The 22938-nt window shown below is 42.6% G+C and overlaps 1 protein-coding gene across 1 annotated transcript in view; it reads right to left on the reverse strand.

Moving 5' to 3' along the window:
- The window catches only part of FBXO10 (F-box protein 10), a 555020-nt gene that overhangs the window by 121515 nt on the left and 410567 nt on the right, over window positions 1–22938 (reverse strand). Inside the window, exon 8 of the mRNA XM_085636503.1 lies at window positions 4427–4702. Within this exon, the coding sequence (XP_085492629.1) occupies window positions 4427–4702 (276 nt within the window). The remainder of the gene's footprint in view (window positions 1–4426; window positions 4703–22938) is intronic.

The following is a 22938-nucleotide window of genomic DNA, read 5'->3' on the forward strand; positions in this document are numbered from 1 at the left end:
CCAGTCCATAGTCACCCGCACAACGCAAATCAACTTATTTTGAAAGCAATGACTGCCATGGACATCAGTCTACATTCGAGAATGTCTCTTGAGCATATGATCTGAATGGATACTACGCTTCTTTCTGTTGTAATATTTTCTTTCACAATTCTTCTTCCCAAGAATAATATGATTTTTTTTAACCTACCAATCCGCCTCAAAACTTCGGCCCCAACTGCAGGTTGTGATCTTGGAGCAGGCCTAGCTATCTTATTCCAGTGATTACTTTATCATTTCTTATTCACCGTGAACACCAGTTGTGATTGTTTAAATAAAGCAGCACTTTGGGATTGTTATACTTTCTGCATGCATCCCTTTACAGCTCAAAAAGCAAGGCTGAACAATTGACTCGAGCGTGGTATGCTGCGTTTCTTTCCCAATTTAGAACAGAAATGCCATGTGAGTTTCTCTGAGAGATATGTGCCTGTGGTGTCTTCTGTATAAAATAATTAACCTCCATATCCTGTGTTTGATTGCTTTGAGAAACACTTTGAGAATTCTCTCAGCATTTCTGTGAGAGATTTGGCTTTGTTTACAACCGGAAGTGGAGACGGGGGAGAGGAATGCATGTGAAACTGATTTACACTTCCAGAGCAGAAATTGTTTAGGCAGAAAAAGAGGGGATAATAATTTCCACTGACTGTTTTGTTCGGCTTTTGGCTTCCTGCCACAGGTTGCTCATTTGCAGACGGCAGATGTGGGGCTCTGGAAACCCCGGCTCTATCGCAGAAAGCCATCGAGGCACGCAGGTAATAGATTATAACTAAAAGGTGTCATATGTAGCATGGAGAGAAATTCATGACATTCAGTGACATTCTGCAGACAATGTTCAAAACTACACAACGGAGTTGGAGGATGAGAAATAGTGAGGATGGGGCAAGTGGCCGAGCAACATTTTTTTGTTTCACATGTAAACTTTATATGGTAATACTCAAAACTCTGCAAAAAAAAACATGGTTCCGTCTAGAAATCACTGCCTCTTTGGGGTCTTAACGTTACTTACTTCAGCTCTCTAGCATGTTGTCTACGTTTGTAATAATGAAAGAGGATAAGAAAACATTTGAAGCCTGGCATCGACTTGTGAGCAACTGGTATTCCTCCAGTTTGTGTTAAAAGAGCTGCCTCTGAATTAAAAAATAAGGAGCATTGGCATAGCCAATAGGTCTCGCCTTTGGGACCTTATAAGTGTTTAGTTATCCAGCACAATATCCTTGGTGCAACAAAATCAACTGTTGCATGGCTAAACACTTATAAGGTCCCAAAGGCGAGACCTATTGGCTATGCCAATGCTTGTTAGGTCTTGTGTTAGTCAAGACCTTTTGATTTTACTAATATTATATATATATATATATATATATATATATATATATATATTATACTTACTTAATGGAGCTTTCACCCACTTCTATTCATCCACTGGTCTGTTCTTGGGTCATTCGCATTTTGCTTCCGCCCACTACAGCAAACTGAATGGGGCAGTGAGTCAGCCCACTTCAGCCACTGACAAACTACACTTTGAGTGATTGCATTAAGCCTTTTCACAAGGAGCACATCCTCCTGCAAGGCAGTTATCTTGAGTGGCAGCACTGTTTTAGGTCTCGCCTATGCAGCACTTGCGCTGCCTCTTCGAGACATGCTGTATTCAGGATTTGGGCATAAAGTTCAGCCCACTTTCCGCCCATCTTTTTAATTAGCTCCTGTCCATGTCCTTAGTAAATGGTGGCTTTTTATTGGTCAATAGACTTAGTAGTCCCTCCTTAGTATCACCTATCTCTTCTTGTAACGAACCAGGAGGCCACTTCTGTTACATGTGTTGTTACTCACTAGGTTTTGATTACAGCCTCGGAGCACTATTTTCTCAAAGGCCTTCAGGCAGGACACAAACTTGGTCCTAAGCAAGATTGGCTGTGGTTACTTTACTCACTAGCGCATCTCACATTTATATGAGACCTTCCATAAATGTCCCTTCATCAGCTCCACACACAGTACAACCTAATCCGAAATTGATATAATAATTCTTTTGTCACATTTCACAGCTACTAATTGTATATATGGACATAGCTATTTGAATGTACTCATGCTACTGTCTTGCATACAATGCATTATGGGTATGGTAGATTTACCATATCTTCTGCAGGGTGGAGTACCATAAGTGGCCAAAAGAGGTTCCATTAGGCCTCTTTTGGACACATTTAGTACTGCACTCTGCAACATGGCTAGGTAAAAAAACATTGGCATTTATAATGCGAATAACTCCAACAAATGCAATAGGTCTTGCATTTGTTAAACTTAGAGCTGTTGGCATTGAAAATTACAATGTTTTTTTACTTTTGCTTTTTTGTACCATTGGGAATAGTACTATGGAAATATAACAACTCCATTGCAAATTTAAAAAAAAGTAAAAAACATTGTTATTTTCAACGCCAACTGCTCTAACTTTAAACAAATGCAAGACCCACTGCATTGCAAATGCTTGTTATACTTTATTATCTCATGCCAATGCTGCTGTAAATCTCTTTTGAAGCGGCCTTTGTTTATTTGTCTGACTGCAGCTATTTCACAGCATAACAGATTATGTCCATTTGAAACTGTTTTGTCTTCTTTCATTCTTGCTGTCTTGCCTTTCTTCCATTCTTTTTTTTCTTCCTTCCTTCCTTTTCATCCTTCCTTCCAGATTTCCTTTGATCTTTCTTGCCTGCTGTCTTTCCTTCCTTCCTTCTTGCCAGCTTTCTTTCCTTCTTTCTTTCTTGCCTTACTTCTTTCTCTTTCTTGCCTACTTTCCTTCCTTCCTTCTTTCTTCTTTCTTTATTTCTTTCTTAACTGTTTTCTTTTTTCTTTTCTTTCTTGACTTTTTCTTTCCTTCCTTCCTATCTGTCCATCTTTCTTTCCATTTGTCCAGTCTTCTTTCAATCCTCCTTTCTTTATTTCCATCTGTATTACCTTTCTTGGCTTTTTTTTCTCTAATTCTTTCTTTCCTTCCTTCATTCATTCATTCCTTCTTTATTCTTTCTTTTTATTTCTTGCCTTCTTTCGTTCCAAATTTCTTGCCTTTTTGTTTCCATCTTTCTTGTCTTTTTTCATCTAGCCCTTTTCTTTTTCTTTCTGTCTGTCTTTTTTTGGGGGCTTCAGTCTTGCAATCCTTCTTGCTTTGTTGCCATCTTTCTTTCTTTTTTCTTCTACCTGGCTCATTCTTCTTTTTTCTTACATCCCTTCTTTCTTTGCTTCTTTCTTTCTTTTATTTTCTTTGTTTGTTTCGTTCTTTGTCTTACCTGCCTTTTTTCTTTCATGCCTACGTTCTCAAAGTCAGGATGCTAGCAACCAGTGCTCGACCAACTTGTTTTCACCCACGCACTCCAGCATTCATCAAGGGGCAGTACATCAGCCCATTTCAGCCACTGGCTGACTTCACAATGAGTTACGGCATGCTTTCCTTTCACAGAGCTCAAATCCATATACAAAGTAGTTCTTTTAGTGCCAGGGAGTACTACAGTAATGTATTCTTTTCAGAGACAACAAACAAAAAACGATTTTGCCTTTAGCCAATGTATTTTTTCAGCTTCCTGAACAATAACGTTTTGCAAAAACCATGACAAAACAAAACAAGAATGGCCAAAAAGTTGGCTGCCAAAGCCAGACCTATTGGGTTTGCCAATGCTTGTTAGTGTGATAACAATACCCAGATGCCTTTTGGGTTGGAATCGGTTTGCCCCATTGCCTTGTAACTGTTTTCTGAGCTTACCAGCAACAGTTTCTAATTGATCAATGAGGAGCCATTATTAGACATCATGTCAAGGAGTTCATGTCCCTCAACAGTCGAGGTATAGACCGTACTGCATCCTCCTCTCCTTCCAATCCAGAACACTCTGGCCTGTGATCAAATACCACATTGGTGTCACACCTTCTACATACTAAATAAAGCCAAATTTTGAATTATAGATACTTACAAAGTAAACATATGGGCCATCACATTGTGTGAACTATTACTCATTAATAATGGAAATGCACGTAATGAAGTTCTCAATAGCTTACTTCTGCTTGAAGGGCTGGTATTCATCCTGGAAAACATTCACTCTCTCCTAGGGTTATCAAACTAGGGATTTGAAACCCTGCTATAAAAGCTTCCTCGCTGTTATCATTCAGTTTCAAGGTGGTACTAGCCAGGTTCCATAAATTCATGAAAAAAAAACTTTTCCTCCAGTGAAAACTGTACACTGAGTGAACTGTGAAATATGTCATATCCCATCAACATAATGTCAGAGCCCATCAACAAATTCAAACACATTGTACACATCTTATGTTTGCCGGTCTAGAATTTTTAAGAGAAGCTATGGAGGGGTCACTAACTAACTAAAAGAGAAAAGATCAGTTTTTTCAAGATCCAACTCACCACCATTGTGGTTTATGCTGTTTGATTCAATGAGCGCCACACTGATTGGCCGCCGGGAAGAAAAACGATCATCGTCGCTGTCCATTTCGTTTTCCCAGTTGGCCGCTTCCCCTTCATCATTGAAATTTTCATTCCCACCTTGATTCAACAGATAGTCATTTGCATCATCCTTACGGCAGTACACAGCAATTCCATAGATGCTATTGTGGCCAATTTGGTTGCTGGTGACATGCGGAAGGCTGGATGACATTATCCACACACCACAACCTTTGTTACCTGGGACATTCAAACGAAAATAAATAGTGATTAAGATGGTCACATTTTAAGTACTAATTCTACACTGTAAATGATGAAAAATGAAATAAAGCTATAATAAAAAACTCTGCAATTGGTAATATTTTGCCATTATGGGCACTTATGCCATCCAGTATGCTTTGCTGGATAATAGTAAAATCTGTTATAAAGAATGTCAGAAGTCTTAGGCAAGTTAACACAGTACAAACAAAATCAATAATCATTTTTATGCCACTGAAGAAAACAGTAAATTCCTCCAAAACTTTTGCAAATGTCCTCAGAATGTTGGCAGCAAATGGAAAATTCTGCAACCACCCCTTCTACTGCCACACATCCACCCCTTTATTCAGAATTGAACAGATTATTTTATAGTGTCTGAGATTTACTGACAGGAATGTGGTTGGGCGCACCTGGAAGTCGCACGAATGGCGGGCGACAGCTGATTAGAATTTTCAAATTTAGGTGTATGCAATACGCTACCCTGGGATTATCAGAAAGTCTCCATGCTGGACAGGAGAGCTGAGTTACCAAGTACCAACGTCTTACTCAGTGGTTACTGTGTAAGATCCACTGAAGAGTGGCACCGCCAAGAATTATTCAGTGTGATAATGGGTATGCCTTTGAGTTATTCCCAGAAAATTAGTAGGATCATCTTGGGTGTGGTAAGCTGAGTGAGACAGAGCTGACCAGATTTTACCAGAAAGTTGCACAGAGGTTACCAAGTAGGGTCCCCTCAGAAGTGACAGACAAGAGACTCTTGTGAGATTTTTTGAGGAAGCAAGAAACATCCATTCAGGAGCGTTGCAACAGAAATGAAACTTGAATTGTGTGCCCCACAGAGATGGATGTGAGGTACTCAGGGGCAGCACACCAAAGAGAATGACCAGGATAATATCTCTGGGATAGTTGGAAGATCTCTGATTTAGCAGTGTGTTGCAGAATGGAAATAGAGTGTGTCAAGAGTTTGGCCAAAGGCACTTCCAGGTCTTTACAGAGCGCAACAGGGAAGCTGCTGAAGAAATAATAACTCATGATTATATATCACTTCGTATCACACTTATGCATTTTCTAAATGTACATATTAGGTGTTACTATTTCCTAAGTTACTGGCTTTCGATTTACAGACCTTGAATAGACGAAAGGCTTAGTCCACTTTGCTAGGAACTTCAGCTCACTGACTATTTTAGCACCAAACGTTTAACGTACTGCACCATCCTGCCAGCTAGAGGTATTCTTTGCTTCAGACGCTCTTAGCTGAAGGATGTCTAGGAGATGGGATGCCCAAAGGAGGACCCAGAAGATGGACCAGACTGTAATCATATATTTCAAAGTAGTGAAATAGGATCCCCAGGAAACAGAGAACACCATTTTGGTTAGACAGGTTGTTCTGTTATCTCAGGCATAAAAGCAGATGTATATTCAGCAAAACTCCAATTATGCAGGGTTTCCAGCATAGGAAAACCAATCACATCCATTTTGAAAAGCACACAAGGTGGAAGGGAACATACAAGTGGGGTGCAAAGAATAATTGCAACCCAGCTTCCCTTAGGAAGTTTGCTCACTTTGGCACAGGAAATCCGGGCCAGGTGTACCCATAAAGATAGCTTAGTGAATACAAGACTCTGATGTATGTGTGTGAATCTTGGAAGTCATGGGTTCGAGTCCCAGTAGGACAGACTAAATTTTTCATTCTGAAGAGATTTATAAAATGAGTACCAACGAGTTGGATAATACTCACGATCTTTAAACTTTAAGTGCAACATCAAATTCTAGGTAACACGCTAACATTATTATCCTGTTTCAGCAGTTAAGAACACCTGTGGATGAAGTATCAAAGGAATTCATAGGTGGTACACATACTCTTTGAAAAATTTTAATTTGGATATCTTTCATGCATGCAGGTCACCTGTTGCCCTCTGATAATATTCATCTTTTGCTCCTGCTCTCCACTATCGGCAAGCTGGAGCTGCCTTTCTATTCCTACATGGGTGATCCACCTATAAATGCTCTTTTCTGGAGGATTCCGTACATGGGACTCTGCTGGAAATCCAATGAAGACCTGGTGAATGATTTTAGCTAAATGACGTAAAGGCAGAACTGACATACTGAGTCAACCTCAAAGATCGTTAGCACACCTGTTACGCACACCCAACACTGTGTGAGGAATGTGGGTTTCACCACTGTCCTGAAAACGGAGTGTTCACGGGTGGTCAGTGACTCAGACTGTAACAGAGATCAGGATGAGAGTGGATGAGCAAGTTGGAAAGAGAATGTCATTAGTTAATGCCCAATTGGTCTACACTGCTTTCTAGCTACTCCGATGAGCTTCCTGAAAAAACTGAAAAAGAGTGTATTTTGGCCACCAATGAAACAAAGGCTCTACTTCAAAGACAATTAGTATGTCCATAAATAGCTCTTTGGCACTGTCCCAGTCTATCAAAGAGATAGGATCTCTAACTCTCTCGCTTGGTCAATGTCATCATGTACTGTGCTCCCCCATTCTTGCTGGGACACAAGTTTAGCAAAGAATCATCCTGTGTGCTCAGACCTCAGTACTCCCTGACCCACCCGCTGCAAGAAGACTCGCACCATCTGATGTTGTACTGAGCAGCAGTTGGCGCTTACAGTCATTAAGTTTGTATTAACTGTCAACAAATTTTTACGCTCCCTCAATCACTTAAATAATTTGAATCTAAGCATAACTATAAAGCAGCTACATACTGTTTACTTCACAGAGTGTTAGTATCTGTAAGATGCTTTCATTGCTTAGTGATCCAAATTACTGGTGCTAAGGCAAGTTTGAACAATCCTCAGATTGTTTTACTGCTCAGTCTGAAGGGCATGATGATGTTTAACTACCCCTAGCATATTCTCAACAACTCAAAGAGGCACGTATGCTGTACAGAAGATATTTTCACTTGTGAATACTTAAGGAAGGGCTGACTGCTGAGCTTGAAATGCGTGTGTTCGTGAGGAGTGATGGAGTGCGGGTCACCAGCTCTGGTCTCACATTCACCAATACTCACCTGGGCCCAAACCACATTCATATCGTGAGCAAGTAGAACCCCGCTGGCATCAATTTTGAGAAAAATTTCCTGTAACTTTGTTATTCACCTTTACCAGGTTTTACCAATTTGATCATATAGTTTCCTTCCTCAATGAATCAGGTTGCTAAGTTAGTTTTAGGTAGGATGACATTTACCTCTTTACTCTAAATAACCACAGACTCAAGAAGTTTTCAAAACCTTTATCTAAAATTAATCTGTGAGTCAAAATTCAATTACAGTAACCACCTTCATTTCAAGAGGCAAATAATTCATAGCAAAAATTAAAATGATCAATGATGACGGTACCTGAAAAGGAAAGAAGGGGGAAAAGGAGAGAAAACAGGCATAAAGGACAGATTTAGTATCAATTCTTATGTTTTCCCTTATTCTGATTGGTTGGGATGAGGAGGTGAGTTCATCACACCACTTAGAATTTAACATTTTCTCCATGAACCATTGTCTATGTGCCCGCGCCTTAATTTTCTTTTCCATAGCTTTATTCCCACACGCATTTCACATTATTCAGTAAATTAAACATTTTGTTCAACATTGTTGCTTTCGCTGGGGTCATTGGTTGAGTTCCCCATGCTTCTTCATTCACGGTGTCCATGGCTGAGTGACATGGGTGCCGTTATTGTTTTCGGCCAATCTATATGAGCATGCGTGTAGTAAGGATTATAGTCACCCTCCAGGCCCAAATAAGAATTATTAACAAAGTCAGAAAAAGACACGTTAGAACACAGGAACAAATGATTTCACTGTATACCACTTATCTCTACTCTATCCCCATTTACTTATTTTAAATCATTTGCATTAGTGTTTAATACGACTTGCGAGTTTTAGTTTATCAGCAGCAGGTGCATTAGCATGTGAGTTCAAAGCGGCCATTTTTAGTGCCATTACGCAGCTGCAAAAGTTTCCCACCAAAAGTGATAGAGTCATACTACGTAGACGCAGTAGATGCATGCGCAATAGAATTCCCGCGTTTGTCGGCCATTTTAGGACCTTCAAGTTACGGGTTAGTAATGCACATAGAAAAGCTTCCCCTAGAGAAAAGTGTTCATGATGTAGTGCGGTTTTAGTATTCACAAAACAGATTGATTACATTATTACATGTTATTTGAGAGGATTGAATCCAAGCAAGTTTCTTTTACGAATCCTTGCTCCATCAGGAGCATGTGGGGTAAGTTGAAATAATGCCTTATGTTGTACAGCAACTGATTTTATAATAAAAAACTCGAATTGGAAAACAAACTAAAGGACTTTCTTCTTTCTCATGAGCCTTTTTGTAGGCAGATATTTGCTCAATGTGATTAAGCAAGTTTACTTCTGTGTCTTCAGACTGAAACAGGCACCTATCTACTCATTGGTACCTCAAAACACCGGGTTAACTACCGTTATTCAATTCATGAGAAGAATTTTACACTCACCCAGTATTGTAGGTTCTCCCCATTGTAGGAACATTTTTTGTTAACATTAGGTACTGAATACAACACACACTCACCAAAGTTTTAAATAGGGACTAATCTATGTGGTCGATTTAGAATGACAATTGTGCCTTTACCTCCTAACGCTAAAGTAATTTACTGGGAATTCAATTGATTTCTAGCAGAAAGTTCCATGTACTGAAGCCTCAACAGATGAGCATTGACAGCCAAATCACCCATGAAGCAACTTAGTGGCGGCTTCAGCTTTCCAATAATGGAGAGCAGTTTCAAAGTAGGAGCCAGTATATTTGTAAATGCTTTATAGAAGGATGTGGTGAAGCCATCGGGACCTGGTGCATTCTTGACCAGTAGCTCTGAGATGGCTCATTTAACTTTATCTTCTAATATCGGTTCCTCCAATGCACTCAGTGTGTCTGGCAGGAGTGGTGGGAACGTCACACTGCCAGGTACATGTCCTGCCCACAAGGACACACTGTTTCACCTGAAACAGGCTTGACTAGAACTCGACAAATGTCTCTATTACACTTGACCTCATGTATGTGTAGTTCTATGGCCGTCGTGTACACTCACCCCGTCCTTTACAGGCGCAGACTGTTCAAGAGCAATTGATTAGTACAATTTGTCCGAGTACCTTATGTAGGTGACCTCCCTTACGGCTCCTGTTATGTTACAAAGAATTTGGTTTTCCTGCGTTGATTTCTCCCAGTTTTCTCCAAAGACTCCTCCTTTTCTTTCTCTTCCTATCCCAGATCATCGTCAGGATTATTTGCATAGCCTCATTGTCCCTTATTCATCACAGTCTCCCAATGTCTTCCATACCTCATTGTTGCTTTTGTCCTTCGTGCTCTATGGGTACATCTGCCACGCCCTCCTTCTTACATCACCTATTTGCCTATTCACAGAGACAGTGAAAAGACTTCTGCCCTGCTCTCTCCAAGGCAATGTAAGAAATTGAGTTCTCTTATATTTGCTTTCCTATAGCTTCTGTTGATCAAATGCTTTATTTCTCAATATTTTATAGAATATTAATACTTTGTTCATCACACTGCTTATTTTAATCTCCAGTATTTTGTTTTTAATAAACAGTGTAGCGCCCATGAGGACAACAATTCCAGTGCTTGTAGAGAAGCATCTGCCCTAGCAGACCTAACACTGGGGCACTTTTTACGGCCAAAGCCCCCGGTGCATAGGGAAATTGGCTTGTTAACTGTTTAGAAATCGCATATATCTGAGCTTTTTCTTCGTTTATGTGTCAGTATGACAGAGGTATGTGTGTACTCCTGGGAAGAATACTCCAGTACCAATCAGAGCTGAAGTGCATGTGATGTTATCAGTGGGATGTTGAAGTTGACACTAAGTGAAAGCAGTAGTTGAGTTCTAGAGAGAGAAGACAGGTGTAAGGAGCTGAGCACAGAATGGGTGGATGCCAAGAGCTTCGGTTTTGATGCAGGTAAAAGTAACAGTAGCTTGCATGCGTGCAGTGCCTGGTGTTAGCGCATATTTTGACAATTATCAGAGGCCTTGCTCAGACTTATTCTGAGAGAGGTCACAGGCTATGGAGACCACAAATAGACATGACTCATCAACCATGTAATTTGGCAACAAGGTTGACAGAGTGTTTTAAAATAAAGTCAATGTATATTCAGAAGCCTACCTTAAGACAAATCAGGTTTACCAAAAACAACTAAATATAGCAGAACTGACAATACAGTAGTGATAGAATCATTATTAGGAAAGGTGCAGCATGAAGCACAATTAATATTTGTCTTAGTATTATGAAAATGGCACTGCCACCATGGCCTTACAGGCACCTTTCATCTGTGATTGAACTTTCTTGGTCCAGACGATCTTTATCTGGAAACCCTTCTCATCTAGCATTAGGAAAGTCAGTTCCTACCTCCAATTCCAGGGAGCAAAAAACACTTGACAACCAGGAACATGCCACGTTTACAAGAAAGTACTAAGAATAAACAGCACCATCAACAAGAGAAACAATGAATATGTAGAGAATGTCCTCTCTTTACTGCAACCAAATCTTTGACTAGTTATGTTGTCTTACATGGTGAACAACCGACTGAGTAATAAGTACCTTTTTGAGGGAGATCGTCCAGTCCCCTTTTCTGACATCAGTTTTTGTAAAATTTCGCCCCATTTATCAGCAACAGGCTTCATACCTATCCCCCTTTTGCCCTCTCTGGCAGCACCATAGTTTCCTAGCCCGCTTCCTGGATTACCTGAGTTGTGCAATAAAGTCAGGCTGGAAGGATGCCAGTGACGTTTCATGTGAGTGATTGCCCTTTTTGCCAGTAATAATGCTAGATAAGTAAACCTGTTGCCAGTTTTCTTACCTTCGGAGTGGGGGGAATAGTCCCAGCATACATCCAATTGGGCTACACAGTCCCTCGCTCCCATTAATTGATGTAATGCAACTTGTAACTTCTTCCCAGTATGCTGTTATCAGGGGGCAGTCCCACATCATGTGAAAGAGGCTTGGTTCTGAATTGGAGCAGCTGGGTCCTCGATCCACCCATCAAGTAGCACCCTCCATTGAAGGTGCCTTGAATGCATTCTCTCACCAGGTGCTGTGCAATCCCAGGCTTAAAAGGGCACCTATTTAAAATGTTGAGGGCTGCGAGTGGGAACGTGCATGATTTGTCCCAATTTACACGGATTACCTCAACACTCAACACTAAACTCAAATGATCAGTCACATCAGCCCTAGCTAGCAAAAACTGTATAAGGACATCACAGTATTTCAGGAAGACACAAGTAACAACGCCCAGTACAATAGCACACTCCATTGACTGTACAACAAACTAAGTGACATCCCTGGGGACAGGAAACATTTGTAGCAATAAATGTTTTATTGCAAGTTAGGAGACAGGGATATTGTGTGATTTGAGGGTTCTTCACAATGTGTTGTGGAACACAGAAGTTAGTATTTAACAAGAACTGTTGGCAGTGAACTGAAAAAAACACAAAGTGCTGGATTCTGGGACCAACTCTTAATTATTCAATTATTTTAGCAAATTAACCACAGCCTGGCAGGGCTAACTCTGTCTTTTACCTTTGATGGTAGACAAAATGAAGACCCCCTGCATCATCGTTTATGCAGTGTATAAATCTCAGTAATCATAAGGGTACTAAGGCTATTCCTTCCTTAACATAGCTTGCACGAAAGTAAACAATGAACCATTTTTTTTATATTTAAAACAGCTGTCTAACACAAGAAACGGCAGAGCTATCCCTCGAATTACACAGCTCTAGGTATTAACAGAAATTGAAGATTCTGCTGAGGGTCATTATGGCCACTTGGTCCTGCAGTACTTCCCGGTGTAAAGTTTGCACAGAACCTGAACACACCAATCTAAAAATCAGTAGTTTCTTCCTTTGCTCTGGTGGGAAGCGCCTGAAGGTCCTCCAGAGGTTTCTTTTTGGCCAATACATAATACAGTTTGATGCAGAGGGTTATTCCACGGGACAAAGTCCATTTCAGGACCGTCTTTCCTTTCTTCGTACCACGACCCTAACAATCAGCTGATCACGCACCCGATACTCCTTAATGCTATCAATTTTTAAAATAAGGGCATGGGGTGGATCCACCAGATGTAGCATCTCCTCCTCTTTTGATGAATGTGGTGGAGAAAATAACAAAGGACGTGTGATGATGGACTGCCCCTTGTGGCAAGCTGACGCCACTTTCCGAAGAAAAGGCGCAGGCACCTTAATCACCAGTTTTGTCAGGGGGGAAAGGAAGCATGAATGCTAAACTGACAAGGCTTGCAGTTGGCTCATGTGGCGCGTGGAGTGATGGCCATGAGGAACCCGTTCTTCAGAGTTAAGAGCTTGAGTACAACTGTGAAGAGGTTCGAAAGGAGCACACATCAAGAACATTAGAACCAAACTGAGGTCCCAGTGCGGCATAATCTAGGTGGCAGGTAGAAACATATGTGAAAGACCATTGATCAGTGCTCAGTTTGAGCCGGTGGTGCCCACCACCACTCTTTTTATAGGACCAGCACTATTTTTCCTCAACAAACTTTGATCCAGAGCAAGAAAGAGTAAAAGATGGAAAAAAACAGGGACAAAGGGACAAAGCAGGGACGGAAAAGAACGAGGAAGAGGGTTATAAAGAGGCAGGAAGTGTCTGGTCGTCGTTTAAAGGGGCAGGAGGTGGAATCAAGACTACAGCCTTGGTATTGTGGGAGCGGGGTACCCCTAAAGTCTTACACCCTAAAAAGATGGGTGGATCGAGGACAGTGTTAACCTCAATTTTATGAGGCAATGTGTCCCAAGATAAGGTGCAAATCACCATATCAAAAATACAATCAATTAAGAAAGCACTGACTCAGTAAGTGAGTTCCAGGGCAGAAGGAAGGTATTCACAAGGCTTTATGACAAACATTCAAATGGTACAATAAAGGAAAATGAAAGTGCAAATGCATATAGTAATTGGCATGTAGGCTCTCAGTAATAGGGCATTACAGAATAGGCAAAATAAAAAATAATGCAAGTCCCATATGAGCAGCAATATCATTAAGAAATCAGACAGCATCCTCAATAACATGGGAAAGGTCCCAGGCTCAGCCACAAATTTGGGGGTTTATACGGGAAACCTCCTCTTAAACTAACATTCAATGTGCAGATTAATCATGGTGTGAGCAAAAGAATTTAAATTTCAGCAAATCAGCCTCCAGAAACACGGCACGAGACCCCACTCACCCTGTATGTTGCAGTCTAATACAGAGGTTGTGTTGCTCATCAATACCTGGATCGACATATCGTTTCTTTGAGGCCAGCCATATGTCTCCCAGATCCAGAAGATTTCTGTGGTGTACCTCTGATCTTTGCTTCATCAAGGTGACCTGCCCAGCCTAGCCCAGCATGGAGACTACTCTGGAGGGGGGAGCAAAACAGCCTGCCACACTTCATATTTGTGTCCGTCATCTACCACCAGCGGTTCTAAGCCCCCTCGCAAAAGATGCAGATTTTCTCTAAAAGGAATTTCTTGTGCAATCATAGATTTGACTGAAGGGCCTGTATATACCAATCAGCAAGAGGCACCAGGAGGATGCACAATGCCAGGAGCCCAAGCAGCCACAAAGCCAGCAAGGCTAAAACAGAAGCTCTTCCCCAAAACACCAGCATCATAGCTTGAATTTCCTGGATTCTTTGAGAGGACGAGAAGACCTTCATGGCAACTGTGTCCACAATGATCTCAATAAAAGCAATCCTTTCACCGGCTAGAGATGGGATTTGGGTTCACTGACTAAAAAATTCCAGGGTGGACCATAATGACAATGGCATCTTTAGGTGGTCCAAGACCAGCTGAGGCAAGGGCCAGCCTTCAGCAGGCAATCCTCAATGTGTATACGAGACCTGATAAGTGGTGCCGCAACCATCAGATATGATTTTTGTAAAAAACTGAGGGACTGAGGTAAGTCTGAAGAGTAGTACGCAAACTGGAAGTGGTCTGACCCTACAACTTGCTGTTGGTCTGTAGGAATAACACATGAAGGCATGTGCTTTGCAGGTCCAGGGACATCCTCCAGTCCTTGATATTCAAGGCCTCCAGAACCCAAGCAAGTGCCATCAATTTGAACTTCTCCTTTCTAAGGAAGGAGTCCAAGAGTATGAGTCAAGGGAGCCTAATTAAGCCTAAATGGCATGGCTATGGTACCCAGGGTCACGAAACTCTAAGGACCATTTCCTATGGGGGTTTTTTTACACCTATTTTTTTCACTTTTTAATAGTCTTCTTCTCAATGGAATCTATTTCATAATCTTGAAAAGGTCACTTAAATGAAACGTGTCAGCTGTTTCTGTTGATGACACCTTTTTGCCTGATTAAGAATAATATTGTCTTCTTCGTGTTCTATGATGGCCTAACATGGCATATGCAGCTAGATTTCCATAAGTACTATCTAAAATGTAACAATAAATGACTTGCATGTTCAACTATAATTCGATTGTGCAATACATTTCTACATTATAAAATACGTGCCTTGTGCTCCAGCTATAAGATGATTTTTATTGCAAGCTGGTGATGTTCTTGACCTCGCCAGCAATACACCTGCTGGTAGCAAGGGTGCAGTCTTTGCTAGCAATAGCCTATACCTAGCTTTATTTACATTGTACACCTGAAAATATCAGCCACAGTAATTTGTGAGGTGAAGTTTTTACTACTAGAACTACCTTTGTGATAGTATATGTATCACAACTGTGCAACCAAACATAATGGGCTCAACACAGTGGACTAAGTACATTTTCACAAGGAATCCAATCCCTAGTCTTACTTGCAAAGTAAGACCATAAGGTTGCAGCTGATCTGACCATGCATTCCTTTAAACAGCTACGCACAGCGTCAGATAAAAACCTGATGTCCATCCTCCAGCCAAAGTGATGTCATTTTAAGGGTAGATGTGTTCAATTTATATTGAATAATTCCATTTTAATCTACTTTGAGGCTCATTTGGGAAATTAGGTTGTACCTCACTGCATAGATATAACCCTTTCTGCTCAGGATTTACTACAAAATGAATAATTCATCAGCAATGCATAATGTATCAGCTCTCAGTAAAAGAATTTCTTAACTTAGGACCCGTTTTGCGACAAGGTCAATGGCATCTTGTTAAGCGAGTGTCCTGTTATTACTAGGATACCATGTGGTCCAAAGCTGTGTCCCACGATAAGTACAGGGCAGTTTATTATATTATTGGTCATGTCTAGGTTTAGATCACACTTCTATTTTTTCATAGAAATTTAAACCTGACAATCATGTTTCATTTTAGGTCTGGGCTGGAGACAGTCTGTAGTTTTCTAGAGCCAATACAAGCAACACTTAACACATACTTTTAAGGGCTTTTTGCCAGCTCTCTTCAGCCACTGCTTGTTGGAAGTGTCATTCACGTTTTCAGTCAGTCCCCAGTTAGTATGCAATAATGCAAAGGGTCAGCTCTTTTCAGCCATTAGTTTTGCAACCAGTGCATTCACATTTGGGGTTAGCCCAAGTGATGTGGCATTAGAGAATGTGAGTAGAGGCATTTTACCTCTTTACTTCTTGTTACACCGACGGAAGAGAGAACACAGAGTCAAAAGAGCCCGCCTTTCTCTTTAGGAGTGGTCATCTTGGAATGAAGACTTCCGGCATCAAAAGCAACAAAAGCCATGCGAAAAGCAAAAGCTTACTTGAAATGGGATCCAGAAAGGTCTGTAAATTCACTAATACAGTTATCAGGTAGTACTTTCAAGAAAATGTTTTTCTTAGTGTGGGAAATCTATGAATAAAAAAAACATGTTTCTACATTGCTTCTGGGGGTGCTAGACTGTACTACATGTGCACAGATTGTACACAAGAGTAATTATTTACTGTTCCTCTTTGCAAAGGGGTCTCTCCTCCGGGCACTTTGTCCCACTCCAGCCACTGCACTTTATACATCTGAGCTGTACATTGATGGGATTTTCTGGATCGCAAAGCCCAGTGTGAAACACTTTACTCACCTCCGTTCGCAGATCGCACCACAGCCACTAGCACAAACAAGTATTTCTTTCCACCTAGCAGAGTGACTTCTGAGATGGTTGAAAGGATAACTACACACGACTCATCACCTATCACACAACGCTGCATGCAAGATGGGGATGCTGGTAAGAGCCCCTGTCCCCTTTCCTTGCAGAGCTGCATGGCGTGTTTTTAAAAGTGGGGTGAACGATAACCCCGCGAATGGCTAAGAATGACATAGAACAGGTTGTAAGCTCTTAATGGCGGAGGGGGGGGAGGGGGCAGGCACAGGTACACAAATTCCTTTTAGTCTTTCAAACATTTATAGACTATCAGCAGAAAAACACCACCAGGTCCACATATTTTGATGTTTTCTTACCCTTACTTGTAATTTAACTTTGTCCTATCCCAGTTCATACTGCTCTCTGAGAGTGACATCTTCTTTTGCCAGTTCTGTGATCTGCATTCCAATGTACTGCAACCTTTTGTCCTCCAACCTAAGCCCATTACAACAAAAAACACCTTCACCTAAAATAGCCCAGGCCTTTTTGCTTTGCCAATGCGGATTGTAATTTGTTGCAAATCCACTGGATTAATTTTTTTAACAATAGAAAGTTGTTATGCTATGTTGTTGACAGTTTTGTGCGTGAACCGCTTCAAGGGCTACATTTTTAATTCAAAATATTGGAATGACGGAGGGGCTTTGCCTCCTGTCGGATACCCCATGTTTGTGAATCGGCCCCAAAAGCCACAGCAGGACTAATTATTCCGATCATTATATTGTGACAGGGTCATCTTAAGCTTTTTTTTTTGGGGGGGGGGGGTTACAGGGCAAGGCATACTTCAGAGGCCCCTGTATGGAACGACTTTACATTATACTACCCATTTTCTGCTAATTTCAGTAATGCCAAACAATATTGAATAAGACATTTAAGATTGAGATACAGAAATAGTCAAGAGAGAGAGAGAGAGAGAGAGAGAGAGTTTACTTTCCGAGGGGCCCCTTGGAAGGTGGGGGCCATGGGCAATTGCCCACTTTTCCCATGCCTTAAAACGCCTCTGGTTGCAGGTGCATAAAGTCAGTAATATACCGCAGTATTTTGAAGCAGCGTTTTTGCCACACCAAACATGCATCAATTCCGATACGCTTGTTATCAATTATTTTGCTCTAGCGACTGACAGCAATCATTTTGCTGAAAATACACTTTTTTTTTACAAGCACGTTCGAGCTGCGCACAGGTCGCCTTTACCTGAGTATTAAACATGCTCCAAGGCACACACTCCCCCGCTGCAACTACAATTGGTAATGATAACGATTCAACGTTTTTAACACAGCTGTGACCTCCAAACTGATGCCTGCAATTGGCTTTTGCACAGAGCACATTTCCCCTATCTGCCATCCCTCGGGGGATAAAGCAGCAAGCTGATAATTGGCTAATTACACGCTTCATACAAATGAGATGACCGTAAACAGTCAAGGTGCTGCACGAGAAGGCTGGGCTCCTCTTTCTGTCATGACTCGCTACCTGCCGACATAATATTCCAATGCCTCAAACAATTACTGGCAAAATTAAAACGTCTGACTCTAATGTGCAAGCTCTTACAAGCGCAGACATGCGGTTTGTTTCTGTTCGCACATTAAAGCCAGACTATTGTAATGAAGCTCTTTCGACACAGAGACTTAAGAGTGCTTTCTTCTCAATACCCGACCTCCCTTGCGGGCACCCGCAAGGAGCCTCATACTGCAAGATATTCTCAAAAAGCTGCCACTCCGAGCATTTCCTCGCTATAGGCAGCCTTCATTCTATGTTGTATAGTTATTGATGCAGGATGGAACAAGGACCTATGGGAGAGGAGGGGCATGATGACCCACTCGAGGATTTGCCTCTGGTGACGTATGATCCCTACGCAAACTCAACAATGGTAATAATTAGCATAGTATATTCCCAAAACATATATATATATATATTATCTACTGGCGGTCGCCAGTAGATAGTTATAGTTACAACCTAGTTTCCATAGGAAATCTCAAAATTCTATTTTGAATAACTTTGGCGCCGGTTGACGAATCCTCGCGAAATTTTCAAAACTAATGGGGCGCTCCGTTCAGCTCCTACCCTGAAAGTCTTGGGGTGATTCGTCAAGCGGGGGCCGAGAAAAAAGGGGGGTCCCAAAACGCGTTTTCCCCATGCATTTTTCCATAGGACCTTTAGACACACCTACAGCCAGAACGGCTGAATAGAATTACTTGAAATTTGGCAAAGAGGTAGTCCTCAGGTCAGGCATGTGCCTTTTGCATATATGGTGTAAATCCGTTCAGTAGTTCCTGAGAAAATCAAAAGTAAAATCATATACATATCTGGGCGGAGCCTAACCACACATCTCATTGTGAGATCTGATTGGCTGTCAGCACTTCATCCAAGAAGTGTTGGTAGCCATCTTGGGACCAATATACATGATAGCACCTTATTAAAAAGCATTGCAGTTAATAGAAGGTTTTAAGACTTTAGTTACATTATAAATCATTTGTTGATGGTACCATACTCATTTTAGGAATTGTAGTATGTTCTAAGGTGATTTTACCAGGTGAAAAAGCCTCCTGCTGGGATATCATGAATCATGTTTGAGAGAAAACTATTTTCACATGCTTTTCCCACAGAGGTTTGGAAGGTGATCTGTAAGCTAAACTGAGAGCATATTTTCTGTAAATTCACATTATCTTTCTCAGTCATGTGAGAATGAAGTCTGACATTCTCAGTAAAACATGTACATCCAACAAGGGCAGAGACTGTCAGTTGATTCCTTTGTGTTCTACTGCAGCTTCCCAGAGTGTTCCAAAGAACAACTAGAGCGCTAACAGTCTTACTTATGACAAAGGTATGGCACACCTGAAGCCATCTTGATTGGAATAAAGTGGTAACATTTAAAACATTTAATTTAAAAAGGAACAAAATGAGAGGGTTCATTTTGCCATAGAATGTATGATTAGTGCTGCAGAAAGAAAAATGAGGGCACATTTTGAGTGACTTCTCAAATCCTCTTCTATTTCATTAAAGAATTCTGACATGCAGACTGAAACATGCACTTTCAATACCAGCAGCAGACTTCCCTGGTGAGCAGTAGCTTTACTACAGTGATCTAGGGCCTCATGTAGGTAGCCAAATACCGGTCGGTAACGGCCGATTTTCGGTAAATATGCCGTTACCGACCGGTATTTAGACAAGTGAGATGTAGGAGGCCAAAAACAACTTTTCGGTAAATATGAAGCGGTAAATACCGATTCATAATTACCGAATCCTAAAATACCGATTCATATTTACCGAATACACATTTACCGATTCGGTAAATATGAAGTGGTAAATATGAAGTGGTAAAATTGAAAATGACATGTAGGAACAATCGGTAATTAAGAAATCCATGAAATTCGGTAATTAAGAGTCGGTAATTAACACTGAGTGAAAGCAGGTGGTAACCATCAACAGACCATATAAGCAATCCCAAAATGCAACAGCGTGGACAACATGGCCGCTCTGTATGTCATTGCAAGGCGCCTACGTCTACAGGCAGCAGGTCTGAGGATATGGAGACGGGAGGAACAAATCTACAGACAGCGCATCACACTCTTCCAACTGACTGATGCAGAGATACATGAAAGGTACAGGCTACACCCCCAAACCATCATGGACCTGATAAGGGACCTGCACCCACTCCTGGACCAGCCAACAAGAAGGGCGCATGCCATACCACCACATGTGCAGGTGCTCTGCAGCCTACATCTACTGGCATCCGGCAGTTATCAGGTGGTGATAGCTGCGGTGGGTGGTGTATCCCAGAGTTGCCTGTCCCGTTTCTTCAGGAAGTTCCTGGATGCCATGATGCAGAGAATGCACCACTACATCAGCTTCCCAAACACACAGGCTGAACTGCAGAAAACTAAAACTGACTTTTATCACATGGCACAGTTCCCCCATGTCATTGGCTGTATTGATGGCACACACATCCCAATCTGCCCACCAGCTGACAGAGAGCACATCTACAGGAACAGAAAGTCCACCCACTCCATCAATGTGCAGGTGATCTGTGATGCAGGGAACATCATCACTGATATTGTAGCGAAGTTTCCTGGGAGCACCCACGACTCTTACATCTTCCAGAACAGTGGGATCTACACACGACTGATTGCCGGAGAATTTGGAGAGGGATACCTGCTAGGTAAGTAACAGTGACGCCCCATGAAACCTGCAAATCATAGTGTATAGAGGCATGAGACTGATGGTTCCCTTTTACTCACCTAGGCGACAGTGCATATGCCTGCCGGTCATTCATCCTCACTCCCTACCTACACCCATCAACCCAGAGTGAGAGACGATACAACGTGGCACATAAATCAACACGCAATGTGGTGGAGCACACGTTTGGACTACTGAAAAGCAGGTTCCGCTGCCTCCACAAGAGCGGAGGCGCATGCCAGTACACACCCATCAACTGCTGCAAGATCATTGCCACTTGTGCAATGCTGCACAACCTTGCCACGAAGAAAGGTACAGATGTGGAACTAACAGATTTTGAGGACAACGAGGATGAGTCAGGCCAGCCAGAGGGCAACGCAGCTAGAGTGCCAACTGCAATAGATGGGAGAGAGAGACGGGCAGAGATCACATGCAACTATTTCTGAGTAAGTAAGGGGACACAGCCAGTTGTGGTATGTCATGACGTAGTTTTAATGCGGCACTACGCCATGAACAGAAGATCAAGCCAATCTGGCAACATTGCATATATACAAGGAGTAAGTCCAGGGTTACGTCACCCATTGGGAAGTGGCTACGCAGGGCTGCATCAATGTTTGCGCATACGCGCTGCAGTGTGGGATGGCCCGGCTTGAGCATCCTCACTACAGCCAACCCCAAGCCGCCTGCTGCTCCTGCGTGCTTCTGGGACGGGGGGTGTGATGCTGCTCCTGCTGCTGGTGTCGATGCTCTCCGCAGCATCCCCTCCAGCAGTCGTCGCCGCCTGACTAGTTAATAGCACCTCTAGTGCACTTGTCACCTGCACCATCCCCCGAGACACGTCGCTGCAGCAGTGTGTCAGGCCCTCCTGCATCGACACAGAGCGCCGGCAGAGTAGAGAAGTGGCAGTTGCCAGACGGTTGAGTGCCCTGGTGGTAGTGTCCCTCCTCTGCCGTTCCCGGCGCCGTGCATCTATGTCAGCATCTAATTTGCTGCACAACTGCTGGATTGACTGGGACATGTCCCGAATGCCCGCTGCCATAGCGCTGATGTTATTGTCCATGTTGACAAATGTAGATTTCATGAACCGCATATGCCTCTGGACTGACATGACTGCCTTTGTTTGCAGGCGCTGTTGTTTTAACATTTGGCCCTCGAGCCCCGAGAAGACACCATGGCTGTCAATGCTTGCTGGTGGACTCTGGACACGCGACCTGTGGCGCCCTCTTGCTCCCGTCTGTGCTCCCTGTGAGGTGTAGGGCACAGTGGCATGGCTCCCATCCTGGGGCATAGTGATTTGGTCAGGGCCCCTGCTGTTTCGTCAGACGAGGTGTCTAAGGCTCGCAGCCTGGCGGCAGGACGCCTCCTCATTCTCACACCTGCAGGCGGTGAGTGGCGATGCTGGCTCTGGGTGAGGTGATGCTGGCTCTGGGTGAGGTGATGCTGGCTCTGGGTGCGGTGATGCTGGCTCTGGGTGCGGTGATGCTGGCTCTGGGTGAGGCGAGGCTGCCTGTGTTGGTGGTGCGGCTGCCTGTGGCCCTGCTCCCTGGGCTGAACTTGTGCTGGCCAGAGGTGATCTTTGTGGCCGGTGTGCCCTCTCTCCTGCAGCATTCCCTGTCCTGCGTGATGTCACATCTGTGGACAGAAATGCAACATCGGCTCAGTGTCCCCGAAGGGCTGCATTGCAAGCATCACAATAAATCATTTCACACTCCAAAATGTCCTCTGCCTCCTTGTGCCTCATGTGTGTGACATGCCTTGTTGCCCTGTGCTATTTACTTCATGGTTGGGGTTTCCCTGACTACATCTCCCAGAATGCATTGCCTGTCTGCACTAACACATGGACTGGAGTGGGATTCTCATTTCACAATGGGGGATGTGGGATAGGGGTAGGGGGGGCTACATTGCTGTGCATTCGTCTTACCTTGTTGGGTGGCGGCTCTGGCAGAGCTGTCAGCATCCCCAAGACCCACGACGCTCTCTTGCTCGATTGTGGCCCC

Source organism: Triturus cristatus, chromosome 2_1 (genome assembly GCF_964204655.1).
Source record: "Triturus cristatus chromosome 2_1, aTriCri1.1, whole genome shotgun sequence".
Taxonomy (NCBI): Eukaryota; Metazoa; Chordata; class Amphibia; order Caudata; family Salamandridae; genus Triturus; species Triturus cristatus.